Below are 17,083 nucleotides of genomic sequence, written 5' to 3' on the forward strand. Positions count from 1 at the left end.
CTTGCCTGGGCTTAGAGGGCACCCATGGGACCTCCAGGAAGATGTCATTGTGGCTATGTGCCACCTACCCCTAGGTAGGCCCTGCTCCTATTACCTTTATAACAGGCCTGTGAGGAATGGAACATTATGCCCATTTTACAGATGTAGAAATGGACCCTCAGCACAGTGGGAGAATCCCCACAGGTCATAGAGCCAGGCAGCAGCAAAGTGGGGACCCAAACCAGGTTGCGGGGGCCCCTCATTCCTCCATTTTGTGCTTCCTCCATGCAGTCTCCACAGTGGCACCCAAAGGTGTGGGGAGGTCAAGGTGACAGCCCTAGGAAGAGAACGGATGTTCACACATGCCCCCTGAATTTCTCATCAATCTTGAAAACCCCATTTTTTCATGTGAGGAAATACGCAGTTTCCCCAAGGCCAGTGTAGCCCTGGACTGTTCCCAGCTGGGCAGTCCACTCCTCAGGATGGTTAACCTTAGTTGGGGTCAGCACTACCACAGAACCCCCAGCCCAGCCAGCGGGCTCTGGGCCCGAGCTGGGGGTGAGGTTCATCGCCGTCCCCCCAAAGAAAAGGTCACTAGAGAACTGGCTCCAAAGTAGAAGCAACTCAATCATTTTTCCATCATAAATGGGTGCTTCATTTTTTCCCCATTATCAAGAATACAAGCTAGGACAGAAAAATTCATGCAATTTAAAACAAAATCCCACAAATACCAGTTCTAGAATTAATGAGAACAGAGGTGAGAAAAGAAAAATAAACAATTTTTAGCTTTAAAAATAGCCTTTTCCTGTAGGGGCTCCTGGGTGGAGACAGATTCTTTATCTTTTCAAATTTTCTATTCTGAGCACTGATTCCTTTTCATTAAGCAGATTTTCTAATTTAAGTTATTAACACATTTGATAGGGATTTTTTTTTTTTGGTGTGATTTTAGAATGAATACACATTTCCTGCAGAAATGTCAGGAAATCAAAGCCACCCTAACCCACCCGTGGTTCGTGTCCCGGAGAATGCCGGGCCAGATCGTGTGCCCGCCTGGGTCGGGGGCTGAGTAAATACGGGACCAGGGTGTACTCACCATTCTGTAACCTGCCTTTTCCCCGTGTGACAATATGTCAGTGACATCTTTCTGTGGCATTAAATATTCTGCAGCCTGTTGTGATGCCTGCTGAACATGCAGTTCCTTCTTGAGGTTTAGTAACACATTGGCATATGGTGGAAAACTAGTTTCTGGGGTCATTTCTCAACACAGAAGGTGGGAGACTTCTGTGAGTCACCCACAGTTGTTATCTGGGGCCCTGAAGACTCGCCTTGCAGCGACAGGCGTCCCTTCGCTGTCTGAAGGTCATGGGAGGTCATGGACACTTTGGCGCAATGTCCTCAAGCGGGGAGGAGACTCGGCTGTGTCTCATGAGTGCTGGATGCTGTCTGGCCTCTGCTAGGCCAGGGGTACTCACCTGCCCCTAACTTGTGGGGGTGCGAGGCCCAGGGGTGCCGTCCCAGAGCCTGGCCGGGCGCCTCCCACAACCCCCTGCCCAACCGTGAAAGGAGAGGCATAGCCAGACCCTCTCCACGGGAAGCGCCAGCCCAGCCCCTCCCGTCTGCTCACAGTACCCTTGGGGGCCTGCTGGCAGCCATACCACAGATGCCCCAGGGAAGACGGCAACAGAGCTAGAAGCAGCCTCATGCGGGATTCGAGGAAGTGCGGGCAGGGCTGAAGGAGCAGGGGCAGGAAGGAACGGTTTGATGCTCCACGCTGGCCTGTGTCGGTTTCCCTTTGTGCCCCTTCTGCCCCCTTTCCCAAGTCCCTTGCAGTTTCCCTCCACCTCCCTTGTAGTTCACCCCGTCCTTCTCCACCCCTCCCTGGCTCAGCTGTCCCGCCTCAACAGGACTTCCTCTCAGCAGCCTTCTGCCCAGGCTGAGTCCTCACCCCAGGAAATTGTCACCGTGGAGTCACCAGGCTGCGTCCACCCCAAACTATAGGCTCATCCTTGACCCCTTTCTTCCACCCAGTACTTCAACAAATCCCATGCACCCTGCTTAAACTTCTATCCAGAACCCACTGCTTATAAGCCCTCCCTCCACGCACAGCTCTCCTCACCTGGACCACGGCAGGGCCTCCCCGCTGCCCGTGCCCCCTGCAGTCGCTCTGCTGCTCACTGTCTTCTAACGGCCCCTCCTCACGATTACAATGAAACCCCAAGTTCTTCCCCTGGCTTACAAGGCCCTCCCCGATCTGCCCTGGCCTGCCCCACGGTCCTTGTTCTAGGTTATCTACTGCTGCGTAACAAACCACCCCAATCCTCAAGGGATTAAAACAACAGCATTCATTTACAGGAGACCCCCCCTTCTCCATGGGGGATACGTTCCAAGACCCCCAGTGGAAGCCTGAAACTGCAAACAGTATGAACCCTATATATACTATGTCTTTTCTTAGACCTACATACCCACGGTAAAGTTTAATTTATAAATTAGGCAGAGTAAGAGATCAACAATATTATAATCAGAATTATGTGACTGTGGTCTCTCTCTCTCAGAATAACTTATTGTATGGTACTCACCCTTCTTGGGATGTGAGCTGATAAAAGGTCTACGTGAGGAGGTGCGAGGGGTAGGACAGAGACACTGTGACGTAGTGTTAGGCTACCAGCGACCTTCGGATGATCCATCAGAAGGAAGGTCACCGGCTTCCGGAGCATGGCTGCCCACAGGTAACTGAAACCATGCAAAGCGAAACCGTGGGAAAGTGGGGGCACTACTGTACGGTCCTCGTGCATCTGCCACTGGGACAGGGTTCGGCAGAGAAGGCTCATCCCTGTTCCACGTGGTGTCAGCCAAGGCAGCTCAACTACAGCTAGAAGTTCCGATTCCAAGGTGGCGCACTCCTCTGGCTGGCAAACTGGTCAGGGATGGCAGCTGGGGCTGACAGTCGGGGTGCCTCTGTTTCTTTCCACCGGCTGCTTGGGCTTTCCCACAGCATGGTGGTGGAGTTCTAAGAGCAAGTGTCAAAGCAAAAACAAAAACAAACAGGACACACGGGGAGTAGAAGCAGCCAGTCTCCTAAGGTCTGGGCCCAGAAACTGTCATAATGTCCTTTCCACTGTATTCTACTGTTCAAGCAATCATGGAGCCCGAGGTAAGGGGCAGGGACACAGACTCCACCTCCCCATGGAAAGAGGGTCACAGATGTGTTTAAAGCAACCCTGGACCTCATCTCCCATTACTGTCCCTCCTCATTGGACTTAAGCCCCATGGAACTCCCAGAGGCTCTTTGAGCCTTTCAAGCATCTTTCCACCACAGGGCCTTTGCACACTCTCCTCCTGTTGATTAGAGCAGGGCCCTGCTCAGTAACTTGTCGAATGGTCCTCTCCTTAGCCAGAGGGCTCTTTCTAAACACACACTAACCACATTAGTCTCTCCCCTGCCTATAACCCTTCCTGCCTAGCCCCCACTGTCTACCTTCCCTTGTCTGTCACATCCCCCACCCTCCTCCCTACCCCATGCTCCTCTCAGAGCCACAAACCCTCTCCTTCCACCACACTGTCCAGCCCCACCTCACATGCTGGGCCCTCTGCCTGCAGTGCCCTTCCCCGCCTCAGCTGTCTCCTGCCCGTCCTTTAAGACCAAAAGCCACCTCCTCCAGGAAGCAGTCCCAGATCTCAGGCTGGGTTTAACACCCCTCCTGTGCCTCCACAGACCCCTACAAGTCTTGGACCCCTAAACCAGCCCTTTACGTTGTACAACCTGTCTTCCCCAGGGAGGGAACTCCTATCTGGGCAGGAGCCGTAGACGGCCAAAATCCTTGGACCTCAGCCTCCACCCACACCGATTTGTGAGGGGAAAAAAAGCCTTTATTGATAAATAGGTTACAATGAAATAAATAGAGTGACGGTTTGTTGGGGAATAAAAACTCGGGCAGGATCTCCGTGTCTCCACCCCAGCTCTAGCTTTCAGCCTCCACCTTCCTACTGGCCAGTTTGGACGATGAGGCCTTGGTGGGCATGCCCGGCCTCCTTGGGCCCTTGGGGGCCTCTGTCTTCCTGGCCAGGGGTTCAGGCACTGTCTTAGACCCACCACCCCTGGGAAGAGCAGCGGCCTTGGCTTTGGGCCCCGCCTTGGCCGCATGGGCAACAACCTCTTTAGGGACGTGATTTTCCTTCTTTTTGGCTGGAGAAGCAGTACCATTCTTGCCCTATAAGAAAGCAAACCAGGAGCAAGAGGACGGAGTGGGGCAGGGTTGGACACGTAGCTTGGGGCCCACAGGAATGGAGCTGAAATCCCAGTAGGCTCCAAGGGTGGGGGGGGGATTCTGGGTGGCTTTGGACAAGGGACCTCACCCCTCTAAGCCTGGGTCTTACATGTGAAATGGGGGTGAGGATCCTCAGAGCACTGGAGGGCCAGACAGAAGTGAACTGTGCTTTGTACTAAAGCAAATTACCCCCTTCTCCAGGGACCCTCCCAGGGGCTGGGTGTAGGAAGCCCGAGCTCTAGCCTGCTCAGCGTGGAGATCCAGACCAGGGAAGCCACGCAGGACCTACCTTGGGGACCGTGGGTTTTGCGCTCCGACTCCCAGCTTTTGTTTTCCTGTGGGCCTCACCACCTGTCAGAGGGTGGGGGAGAGCATGTGGGAAGGACCCCTTTCGGGAGGAGCTTCTGGTGGGCAGGAAGGTTCAGGGGCCCCAGTCCTCACTCTGACACTTACAGGCTATGTGACCTGGGGCAAGTTGGTTGGCCACTCTGAGCCTGGGTGTCCTTGTCTGCCAATTGGGGATAACAGCATCTCTCTCATGGGATGGTTGGGGGATTAACTGGATGGTGGAAGACCATCTCTCACCCTGAGCAAGGCACCAGGCAGAGCCCCCCTTGCTCCGTGTTCACCCACACCAAAGACCCCTCACTGGTTTATTAGTCTCTAGTCTTTCGGCCATCTTCCACGTGGCAGCCATGATACATTTTTAAAAAATACCTTGTACCCTAGCTGTTCCCTGTTCAAAGTCCCTCCATGGCTCTTCATTGTCTTCCAGATCGAGGCCAGACTCCCAGCTGCCCTTCACAGGCTCCCACTTCTACTTCCCACACTGCACACACAACTATTTGCACTTCCTCAAAACCTTTACCTTCTTCATGCCTCTGGCCTTTGCACAGGCTGTTGTCCTCCCTGGGACACCTCCTCCAGGAAGCTTCCCCTGACTCGTCTCAGATGAGTCAGGCTCCCCTTCTCTCTGTATCTCCCCTTTTCTAAACCTACCCCCTACCCCCACCCCCCAGCTACCATGAGTTCTCCAACTTTCCAGCGCAAGCCAAGTACTCAGGCACATTTACTAGATAAGGAACCCCTCCCCAGAACAGGCCTCTCCTCCCTCTCGCCTCATATCCAGTGGCTGCCACAAATCCCTATCCCTATCTCTCACCCCACTCACACACCTACCCTGGCTCTTCCTTCTGCCTTTGACCTTTGACTTCCCACTGGGCCCGGTGGCACTGGGAGGGGCCCGTGTGGCCTTGTCTGGCTGTTGGGAGGCCTTTCTGGCCTCACTTGCTCTTGCCTCTTGGTCTTTGGTCTGGCCGCCTTTCTTGGGAGCCTTCTCCTTGGCTGCACCTGGTTTGGGAGGAGACGTCCTCACCTCTCGCAGCTTCCTGGGTCCCCTTTTCACCTCGCCTGGGTTGGGAGGGTCCTTCTTTGCCTCCCTTGGTTTCTTGGGGACCTTCTCCTTGGCCTCACTGGGTTTCCTGGGGGCTGTCATGATGGGGGTCTTCCTGGGTTGGACTTTCCTCTTATGCTTGGGAACCAACTGGTGGAGGAGAGAATGGGGTGGAATTGAGAGCAGAAGTTCTCAGTGTCTCATACCCCTACACCCTACACGAGGCTCAGAGAGGAAAGCCTTGTTCCAAAAGAGGGGGCGAAGAAGGTGGTCAGGGGCACGGGGAGCAGATGCATGACCACCTCCTAAATGCCTGATGCCAAAGACACATTCTATCCCCGTATTGCTCTTCGAGGGAGGGGTGTTGCCATTGAGGAGCTGGGGGACCTGAGTCTCCTAGACACACCCGAGGTTCTCTTACCTCCTGTGCAGGTGGCTGTCAGGAGGGCACAGGCACCCCCCCTCCTGCCCCCCAAGTCTGGAAGTCTCAAAGCCAGGCTCCTGGGAGTAAAGTGCACAGCACACACTGAGTCCTGACCCCAGTCCTCTGAGATGCTAATCTACAAATCTCCTTCGACCTCCCACTCCACACACCTTCGCATGCACTCTGACTCCCCCTCTGCCTCCCACCTCAGGCCTCACACCCCCATGTCTCCCCAGGTCTCCCTTTTCCCCTTTTGCCTCTCGGATGGACCTTCCAAGTCACAACTTCCTGTGCAACTCAGCCAAGTCTTTCTCTTCTCCCACTGGCCTGTCTTCCCATCTTTACAGCAGGGCCATCATGAAATGGGTGAGAGGCAGGGGGATGTGAGGGCCCCTGGCAAACAGGTGGTCTCGTCCTCGAGCCCGCCTCTAATGATGTTGCTCTGTCCCCCAAATCTCATGGCTCCCCATTACCGTCAAGACCAGAAACAACCCCCCTCCTAGCACACACACATTTCTAACTCCATGACACTCCAGGCTCCCTTCCCCGCCTCCCCTCCCCTCCCCTCCCCTCAGCCCACTTTCCTGACAGGCTCTCAGGTCCTGCAGCCTAATCCAGCCATGCACACCCTCAGTGCCCCCCACCTTGCTCTCCTTCGCCCCACCCTATGCACCTGGACTTGCCATAGCTTGTGTCCAAACTGTGACCCTTGCCTGGGAGTTCTACGAGGAACTTGTTGTCCTCAGCCACCTGGTTACCACAGGGACTGGAACACGGTAGGTTGAGAAAGTTCCAGTGTTCTATGGTTACGGTCAGAGCAACTGCCACGTGCTGGGGCCCAGCAATGACCAGAAAGACCCCATGTCCCGGTCCCTGAGATTTCCCTGGTGGCAGCCGACAGTCACAATGCTGGGGTTGGATTTTGTGCCAAATCTGCCCTCAGCTCTAGGTGTCCCTGGACGGCTCCCCTCCAGGACCCTCCCGTTTGAAAGATGAGGATGGGGTGGCTCAGGGAGGTGCCAGCCCTGGTCTGGAGACCTGGGGTTTAGAGCCGGAGAGCATGGGCAGCAAACCCAACTGTGACCTTCTAGACCCCATGGTTGGGTGTGCCTTGTCCATGATGGAGAATTCCAGGCAGGTGCTGTGGGCACTAAGGACTCAGCGTGAACATAGCAGAGAGAGTCCCTGGTCGCCGGACACGGTGACAGGGATGAAGGCAGACACAGCCAGGGAACCGGGGCCCTGCAGGCTCTCCAAGGAGGCACACCAGTACCCTTCCTGGAGGAGAAGGTATCTCCAAGAAGACACAAGGAAGACAAGGAGAGAAGACAGGGAACAGCCCCCCCCCGGGGTGGGGGAGGTGCGGGGAGGAGGAGCTGGGGCTGAAGCTCCAGTCTGGGGCCCAGGCCCTCCCGCCCTGTGGCCTCCCCGCGCCCCACCCTCCAGCCCAAGCAGGCTCACTTTGAAGCTGCCAGTGGCCCCCCTGGCCTTGGAGTTGGTGGGCCTGACAAGCAGGCCGCGGTGCATGCCCGTGGCCAGGGCCTGCTTCAGCAGGTACTTGAGCCGGAGGACATCCACCGTAGGGTACTTCTGCAGGATGTAAACCTTGATGGCCGCCACGGAGGTGCCCCGGCGCCGCTCTCCCGCCTGCAGCGCCTCCAGGACCATGCGCAGCACGGGAGGGTGGCGGCGCGGCCCTCGGGTGGTGCTGCAGCTCGGGCCTGCGGGGGGGGGGGGGGGGGGACAGCGGGGCGTCACCCAGCGCCCAGACCACCCTCGGGCCCGATCGACCACAAACCTGCCTGGCAGAGCACACGCCGGGCCCCAGCCAGGCCCCACGGTGGGTGGGCCAGGGGCCTGGGGGATCACCCCCCCCCCAGGTCGGTAGCACCGCCTGCCGACTGGCCCACAAGCAACGCAACGGGAGGGGGCAGGGCAGGTGGCTTGTCTGGCCACCGTCTCCCAGTGACCCGAGCACAGCTGGGTCCACACCGGGCGCTCCATAGAGCTTCCCTGAAAGAATTAAATAGTTCTTTTAGAAAACTAAATACGTCAGGTCAGTTGTCTAACTACCAGTTTACAGGAAATCCAGGGGCTTGGCGAGAGGGCCACAGGGAGGAAATCAGCAAAATCCAGCCTGTGAGGAGCACAGCCAGGCTTCTACAAATAAACAAGGAGGAAAATAAAAAGTGGGAAGGGGCCCTAGGGATGAAAGAGACTGCTGAGCCCGTTCAACCACATGCAACGTGGGATCCTTTGCTCAAACTAAGAACGGGGACTTAAATGAGCCAACTTGGTGGTGGTGGTTGGGGGGGGGCGGCACGGAGAAGACAACCAGATAAATGTGAACATTGGAAATATTTGGGGATATTAAGGATGATGGTATTGCAGTTATAGTGTAAGGGGCTCTTTTCTTTTAAAGGTAAATACCGAGGGCAGCATAAGCAAAGATAAACTGTTGGAATCACATCAAACTAAAAAGCTTTGCACAGTGAAGGAAATCATCACAAAATGAAAAGGCAATCCTACTGGGTAGGAGAAGATACTTGCAAATGATATACCCCATAAGGGGTTAATATTCAAAGTATATAAAGAACTCAATAACAAAAAAACCAATCTGATTAAAAAATGGGCAGAGAATTTGAATAGACATTCCTCCAATGACATATAGATGGCCAACAGGCACATGAAAAGATGCTCAACATCACTAATCAGCAAGGAAATGCAAATCACAATACAACAAGACAGCACCTCACAATTGTCAGAATGGCTAACATTAAAAAGACAAGAAACAGGGGCACCTGCGTGGCTCAGTTAAGGTCTTAATCTCAGGGTTGTGAGTTCAAGCCCTGTGTTGGGCTCCACGCTGGGAGTGGAGCCTACTTAAAAAAAAAAAAAAAGGGTGGGGGGAGGTGCGCCTGGGTGGCTCAGTTGGTTAAGCGACTGCCTTCAGCTCAGGTCATGATCCTGGGGTCCTGGGATCGAGCCCCATATCAGGCTCCCCCTGCTCTACGAGGAGCCTGCTTCTCCCTCTCCCTCTGCCTGCCATTCCCCCTGCTTGTGCTCTCTCTGTCAAATAAATAAAATCTTAAAAAAAATAAAAAGACAATAACAAGTGTTGGTAAGGCTGTGGAGAAAAGGGAAGCCTTGTGTACTATTGGTGGGAATGTAAATTGATGCAACCACTCAGGAAAACAGTACGGAGTTTCCTCAAAATTGAAAAATAGAACTACCCTCCCATCTAGCAATTCCACTTCTGCATATTTATCTGAGGAAAACAAAAGCACTAGTTCAAAAAGATATATACATCCCTCTGTTCATTGCAACATTTGCATTAGTCAAGATATGGAAGCAACTCATGTCCATGAATAGATGGATGGATAAAGAAGACATGGTGTGTGGATCCACTGGAATATTATTCAGCCCTAATCTTGTCATTTGCAACAACATGGGATAGACCTACAAGGTATTATGTTAAGTGAAATAAGTCAGATAGGAAGACAGTTTGATTTCACTTACAGAAAGGGTAACTACACTTAATTATGGTAAGCATTTCATAATGTATACAAATAACAAAGCACTATGTTATATACCTAAAACTAATATAATATTATGTATCAATTAAAAACAGTTTTAAAAAATAAAGATGGGGCGCCTGGGTGGCTCAGTCGGTTAAGCATCTGACTCTTGATTTCAGCTCAGGTCATGATCTCAGGGTCATGAGATCAAGCCCTGCGTTGGGCTCTGCACTGAGCTCAGAGCCTGCTTATGATTCTCTCTCTCACTCTCCCTCTGCCCGCACCCCGCCACCATCCCAACCTGCTCCTCTCTCTCAAAAATAAAAATTAAAATATAATAAAATTAAAATAAAAAACAAAGATAAATGCTAGACTACTTATAGGTGAAATGATAAGCCTGGCATTTGCTTTGAAATAACACAGTAGGTGAAATAAGAGTAGCCAGGAGCTGATAAGTGTTGAAGCTGTATGAAGGGTGCACAGGAAGGGAGTGGGGGGTGGGGGTGGTTTGCATTGCCTATTGTATGCATTTGGAAGTTTTCATACATAAGTTACAAAAGAATCCCGCTCCTAGGTATGTATACTCAAGAGAAATGAAAACACATGCTCAAATGAAGATTTGTACACAAATGTTCATAGCGGCATTATTTATAATAGCCAAAATAGAAACCCAAATGTCCATAAACTAATGAATTGGGTAAACAGAACATGACATTAACCATAAAATGGAATATCATCCAGCAAAAAGAAGGAATGAAGTCCTTCCTTGAAAACATGCTGGGTGCAAGAAGCCAGTCACGAAAAGTCCCATACTGTAGGATGCCATTTATATTGAAATGTCCTGAATGGGATAATCATAGACAGAAAGTAGATTAGTGGTTGCCAGGGGCTGGGGATCGTGGGTGGGGAGGGGCAGTGACTGTAGGGGGTAAAGGTTTTCTTTTTAAGGGGATGAAAATATTCTAAAGTTGCCTGTGGAAATGGATACACAGCTGTGAATATACTAACAGCCACTGTACCCTTTAAATGGGTGAATTGTAGGGTATGTGAATTACTGAGATATCACAATTACTGAAATACTGTTATTACTATTTTTTTTTAAGTTGCAAAAGAAAATAGGATCAAGGGGAGAAAAGCTTTTAGTCATTATAAGGTGCATACAAGTGGTTTAAATATGAAACCTGATTTCAATGTGGTGATTAAAAATGTTGGCTTCTGGGGCGCCTGGGTGGCTCAGTCATTAAGCGTCTGCCTTCAGCTCAGGTCATAATCCGGGGTCCTTGGATCAAGCCCCACATCGGGCTCCCTGCTCAGCGGGAAGCCTGCCTCTCCCACTCCCCCTGCTTGTGTTCCCTCTCTCGCTGTGTCTCTCTCTGTCAAATAAATAAATAAAATCTTTAAAAAAAAATGTTGGCTTCTGATCAGTTTGCAAAAATTAAAGACTTTTAAAAAGGAATTGATTGATTATATATATATATAATTTTAAAAACACATTTTAAAGTAGAAAAAAAAAGTTAAAAAATTGTAGAGACCTAATCCAATTCATCTACTGCTGCCTCTTGGCCAGGAAGAGCCTAGTGTCTGGGAATATTCATTTTGGTCCAAAGCTTGTGAATGAGTGGAATCCCAGACACACCCAGGACCTTGGGAGTTTCACTCTCCTCTCTGGGCCTTAGTCTTCCCACCTGTACAGTGGGGATGGGGTCTTTAAGGAAGTCTGCACCCTCCCAGCTGGGGTGTCCTCCGGCCTGGCCTGCACTGACAGTTCTAACCCGTCCCCTGCCTCCCGAGAGCCAGGCCCTGTCCCAGGGAGCCACCCCAAGGCTCTTCCCTCCCCAGTCCCTGCAGCTGAATTCAGTTCCTCATTCTGCATTGTTCAATGCCTGCTATATCCCGGGATGACCAGAACAGAACTCACAGCTCCCCCAAACTTGTCCTCCATCCTCTCTCTCCCAGGAATGGCACCTACCATACTTATCCGGCCACCCAAGCAAGAAACTGGAGGACATCCTGGACCTCCCATCCCCACCCCTTCTTCATGGACTTCTCCCCCCTCCATCCCGAGGACCCCAGCCTTCTTCCTACTGCACCTCCCCTCTCTCCCCTCCCCACTGCTGTCAGTGCAAAGGGCCCAAGGCCCTGGCTGAAGCCTTGGAGGCTCAGTGTGGCAGGTCCTGCCCCTTCCCTCCTCCCACCCCGCCACTCTGCCCCTGGCCAGAGGAGGGCCTGTGACTCCCTGGAAGCTTCCCCTAACCCCCTCACCTCTGGGCCTCTGCCCATGCTCTTACCTTGCCTGGGTGGCCTTTGTCCCCCGTGGTCACTCAGGTAGCTCTCACTCATCCTTCAAGGCCCACACAGCACCATGATTTGGACACCTGCCCTGACTTCTCAAGCCAGGGTGAGCATCTCTGCCCCAGGCTCCAAAGCACCTGGAACCCACCCTCCAACTTTTCCTCTGAAGGAGGCTTTACTCACACTCAGAACACTTCCCCTGCCTCACCCTCTTTCTCCTGGGTGAGGCTTAACCCTCCTGCAGGGGTCACCGCCTCCAGAAAGCCTTCCTTGACCTCCCAGAGTAGGTTAGTGACTCCCATGGGCTCCTACAGCCCTCTGCATTCCCAACGTCAAAGCACATGCCACATTATGAAATGGCATCTATTAATGAGGCAGTCTTCCCCCTCAGACTGGGAGCTCCTGGAGGGAATGAAACTATCTATATCCAGAGAAACCCTGAGGCATTGTTTGTTGATTGCAAATTGGGATGCAGCCCTCAATTCAAGGCCCAGCCTCGCAGCACATGCTTGCTCTCGCCCCTGCTCCGCCAGCTAGCCGCCCCGCAGCTGCAGTGGGTCCGCCAGCCCGCCCCGACAGGAAATGGGCTCCAGCTGGGGAGGCCTGCTCTGCCCTCTTCCCCCTGAGCTGGGCCAGCCTCAGCCCCAGGCAGGACCTGGCCCCTGCTACCTCGGGCATCAGCTCTTCTGCCAAATGAGCATGTGAACTCCACAGCCTCTAAAATGGGTGCTGGGGCCGGGCTGGGAGAGGAGGCTGGGTAGCACTAGGAGGGTCCAGGACACCCAGGGAATGGGCTCGCAAGGAGCTGCCTCCCCTTACCTACCTGGCTCTTCAGACTCAGACACCCCGGACGACCCTACTGTGGAGGGCAAGGAGGTTGAGGACGCTGAGGAGGTTGAGACGTCACTGGAGGCAATGCTCCCAGGAGCCATTGCATGGGCAGACGCAGGCGTGGACGTGGACGGTCAGACCCCCTCCCAAGGCGTGAGACTTCCAGGCCGGCTCGTTCCTCCTATATATCAGCAGCCCAGCCCCACCACTCCAATTAGCCCCTGATTGGGCTGGGAGGCTCTGGGCTGCTGATTGGGGCAGGAGGGCTGGGATGGGGCACTGCAACCCTGCCTTGTGTGCTGACGCCCAGCTTGGCCACCCACGCCTGTGTGACCTTGGGTGAGTCAATTGACTTCTCTGGGTCTCAGGCTCACGGCAAAATGATGGGCCCTGAGATGATGGTCCCTCCTGCGCCCTCTGCCCCCACAGGGGCTGGAGATGCTGATGGGGAACAGGGCACACCTGGAGTGTGGAAGTGGTCACTGAGGCCTCCAGTCCCACTTGCCCCATGCCACTCCTGTTCCCAGGCCACTGCCGACCTGGTTTCTCAAGAAGTGGCAGTTGAAGCCCGACTGGTGGGGTTTGCCTGGAGCAGACACCCCCAGATCAACCTGTGGCCTCCTTTTTTCTGTTTTATATGAAAGAATTTTTAAGGGATGAATGAATAATTATTTATTTATTTATTTATTTATTTATTTATTTATTTATTTATTTTAAGATTTTATTTATTTATTTGACAGAGAGAGACACAGAGAGAGAGCGAACGCAAGCAGGGGGAGTGGGAGAGGGAGAAGCAGGCTCCCGGCAGAGCAGAGAGCCCAATGCGGGGCTCGATCCCAGGACCCTGGGACCATGACCTGAGCCGAAGGCAGACGCTTAACGACTGAGCCACCCAGGCGCCCCTAATTTTTATTTATTATTATTATTTTAAGATTTTATTTATTTGAGAGAGAAGGCAATGGGGGGGGCAGAGGGAGAGGGAGAAGCGGACTCCCCACTGAGCAGGGAGCCCAACATGGGGCTCGATCCCAGGACCCTGAGATCATGACCTGAGCTGAAGTCAGGTGCTTAAGGACTGAGTCACCCAGTCACCCTGAATGAGCAAGTTTCAAATAAAATTGTCTAGCACAAGTGCCCATAAACTAGTAAAAAAGGACAGAGAATATGAATAGGCAATTCACCAGAAAGCCTGATAAACACAAGAAAATATTATCGGCCTCCTTGGCATTCAGGAAAATTCACACTGAAACAGTGATAAGATAGTATTTTCCCATCAAACTGACTAAAATTGAAGGCAGTGTAGGCATGGATGCAGGGACCCGGGCCCTCAGTGCCTCCACCTACGGTGTAAATTGGGGTGCAGCCTGGTTTGGAAAGGTATTCCCTTGAACTCAGCAACTCCACTTCTCTATCCTAGAAGCGCTTTAGTCAGAAAAGAAACAACTGATGCATTATCTGGAAAAGAAAAAAAAAAAAGAGAGAGAGAGAGAACTAACTTCCAGAGGAATCCCTCGAGGCTTGGCTGAACTAGTCCCTAAGTACCGAATACTGTGCAGCCGTTTGAAATGAGGCAGTGAATTAATACAAGCATGAGGTGTTTTTCCACACCTGCTAGAATGACAGGACTTTAGATATCTATCAATGCTGGGGGACCAGCACGTCAAGAAATACATAGCTGCTGGGAGGGAAAGCTCGAAGCCACTCTAGAAGGCAGTGCAGTGACATCTAATACAACTAAAGCTAGATTCATGCCACATCCCACCCGTGGCACTCCAGGGATAAGTCTGAGAGGAACTCTTACACTGAGAGATAAGGATGCTCACTGCCGTCTCAGCAAAAGTTCAAGACAAACGAAATACCCACCAGGAGAAAAATGAACAAATAAACCATGGTCTATTCACACGGTAGAATAGTATACAGCAGTGAAAATGAGTGAACCAGAGGGCGCCTGGCTGGCTCGGTCAGGGGAACATGCGGCTCTTGATCTTGGGGTCATGAGTTCGAGCCCCATGTTGGGTGCAGAGCCTACTTTAAATAAATAAATAAATAATTTTTAAAAAATGAAAATGAATGAACTGGGATGTGTCTGTGGAATATGCTCTGCTCTTCTGAGAAGAGAGAACGTGTGTGTGAGTGTATGAGCACGTGTGTGGGCATTTGTTTGTGTAAGTGAAGGCACAGAAGAAGGTCTGAAAGGATTCACACCAAAGTAATAGCAGTGGTTACCTCTAAGGAGAGTGTAGGATTTGGAGGGGACAGGTTTAAAACAGACTTGCATTCTTCTCCCTGTAGTCTCTTTATTGTTGGGATTTTTCCAGGGGACTCTCCATGACCAGATGTCTGGATTGAGGGAGGCGGAGGCCATCAAAGTGTTCTAAAGTGAAATTAGATATCACTCTCTGGCCTAGCACCCTTCATAGCTCCCCACTGCCCATAAGTGGAAGCTTGACCTCTTGAGTCTGGCTAATGGAGCCCCTTTCCCCCTGGAACCCCGCAGTCCAACTGCTGTGGCTCTTGGAATGGGCTAGATGTTAAGAGCTGGCCTTTCTCCTTTGTGTTTCTTTTGTGTGTGTGTTCAGTGGATGCGGAAATGGCCCCAATTTCTCACCCCTGCCCGTATCCATGTGCATTTGCATATAACTCTGCAACTCCTCTCACACTCCTTAAATCTGAGCCTTGTGACTTGCTTTGACGAACAGAATATGGTGGAAGTGATAGCTTGCCAGTCCCAACCCCATGAGAACAAGCCCTGGCTAGCCTGCTGGATGCTCAGAGGCCCGTGGCTTAGTCACCCCCGTCACCCAGCCCACAGCTGGCCCACCAGCCAAACCTCCAGCTGACCACAGATGCTTTAATGAGCCCAGCAGAAATTAACCAAGCTGAGTCCAGATCAGCAGAAGCACGTGGCTGACCCACAGAGTCACAAGCAACAATACCTGGTGTGTTGTTTTAAGCCATGAGGTTTGGGGGTTGTTTGTCATGCAGCATAAGCTAACTGATACGGTCTGCCTAGAAGGCCTTTCTTCACCCCCACCTACCTTCTCTGGATTGTTTCCCATTCATCCTTTTGGCCTCAGTGTAGCTCAGAAAAGCCCTCCCTGACCCCTGAGGAGGTTAGAATCCCCTCCTCTGGTTCCAACAGCCCCTGGGACCTCCAGCACCCCGAGGTACAACTCTCCCACACTAGCCCCTGAGCTCTGGAGGGCACGGGGGCGTTGGGCAGGGCCGTGTCTGTCTTGTTCCTGGTGGTATCTCAGGCGCCTAGCACAGCACCTGGCACACAGTAGGCACTCAGCACCCACTGCTGTGGAACCCCCGTGCCAGAGCCCAGCCTGGCTGAGTGGAGAGAGGACTGAGGACCATCTGCAGGAACCACGTTAGAGCGGGAGGAGAGATGAGGCAAAGAGGCACATGGTGCTGGCACGAACAGGGGCAGCAATTTTGATCACATTGTGGGGAATTTCCAAGAATTGAGAAATAGAGAAAGACTCAGAGATACAAACATTCCCACAAGCTTCAGATGAAACCCTGCTCCTGGGCTGTGCCAGGATAGAGTTTTGCATTTGGAGGGAAGAAGTTCTAAAATGCGCTGCAGATCTAAAAATTCTTCTAGAGGATTGCCTTTTTACAGGAAAATGATAACTGTGAGGCCCAGACTGCTTGAGAGAGGAAGGGCTGCTCTGTGTACTTATGTGACTCCTACTGAGGCCGGTATGGGATTTAAGTCCTGCTGACAACTGTTTTACCATCTTCGAACACTGAGTGGGGGCCTCCTACATGTGAACTCTCTCATAGTTCTTTTTTCTTTCTTTAAAAAAGATTTTATTTATTTATTTGACAGAGAGAGACACAGCGAGAGAGGGAACACAAGCAGGGGGAGTGGGAGAGGGAGAAGCAGGCTTCCCGCCGAGCAGGGAGCCCGATGCGGGGCTCGATCCCAGGACCCCGGGACCATGACCTGAGCCGAAGGCAGACGCTTAATGACTGAGCCACCCAGGCGCCCCTCTTTCATAGTTCTGAAGATTACAGTTCTAGATATTTAGAAGCAACAATAGAGTGTTTGTTTTGTGTAACTCTAGTCCCTGTAGCATCAGGGCATTTGTGACTTTAGTCAATAAATGCATAGAAGGCAGGGTAGAAATAGCAATAGCTATCATGTTCTATGTCCATGTACATTTTTATATTCACTGTTTTATTTATACATGAAGAAGTTAAAGTTCAGAGAGGACCTGCACTAGATCTTCCTGAGTCTAGACCCTGGGCTGGAACCTGGAAGCCCTCTGTGTTAGTGAAGAAACCAGCTGTATCTCTAAAATAACAGTAGTTTAAACAAAAAACCATGAAATCATTCTCTCATGAGACTCTTTAAGAGTAAGTTGTG

At 52.0% G+C, this 17,083-nt stretch overlaps 1 protein-coding gene across 1 annotated transcript; it reads right to left on the reverse strand.

Annotated features, from left to right (window-relative positions):
* Positions 1-3,938: 3,938 nt before the first annotated feature.
* Positions 3,939-12,803, reverse strand: LOC123834730 (histone H1.8). The gene is made up of 5 exons (XM_045863772.1): positions 12,695-12,803; positions 7,523-7,782; positions 5,420-5,787; positions 4,534-4,579; positions 3,939-4,187 (listed from the first exon to the last, which is right to left on the reverse strand). Exons 1-5 carry the CDS (start codon positions 12,801-12,803, stop codon positions 3,939-3,941), a joined length of 1,032 nt encoding a protein of 343 aa, XP_045719728.1.
* Positions 12,804-17,083: the final 4,280 nt, after the last annotated feature.

This window comes from Mirounga angustirostris, unplaced genomic scaffold (assembly GCF_029215605.1).
Source record: "Mirounga angustirostris isolate CCGP_5_RB_7025 unplaced genomic scaffold, mMirAng1.0.hap1 SCAF_1, whole genome shotgun sequence".
NCBI lineage: Eukaryota > Metazoa > Chordata > Mammalia > Carnivora > Phocidae > Mirounga > Mirounga angustirostris.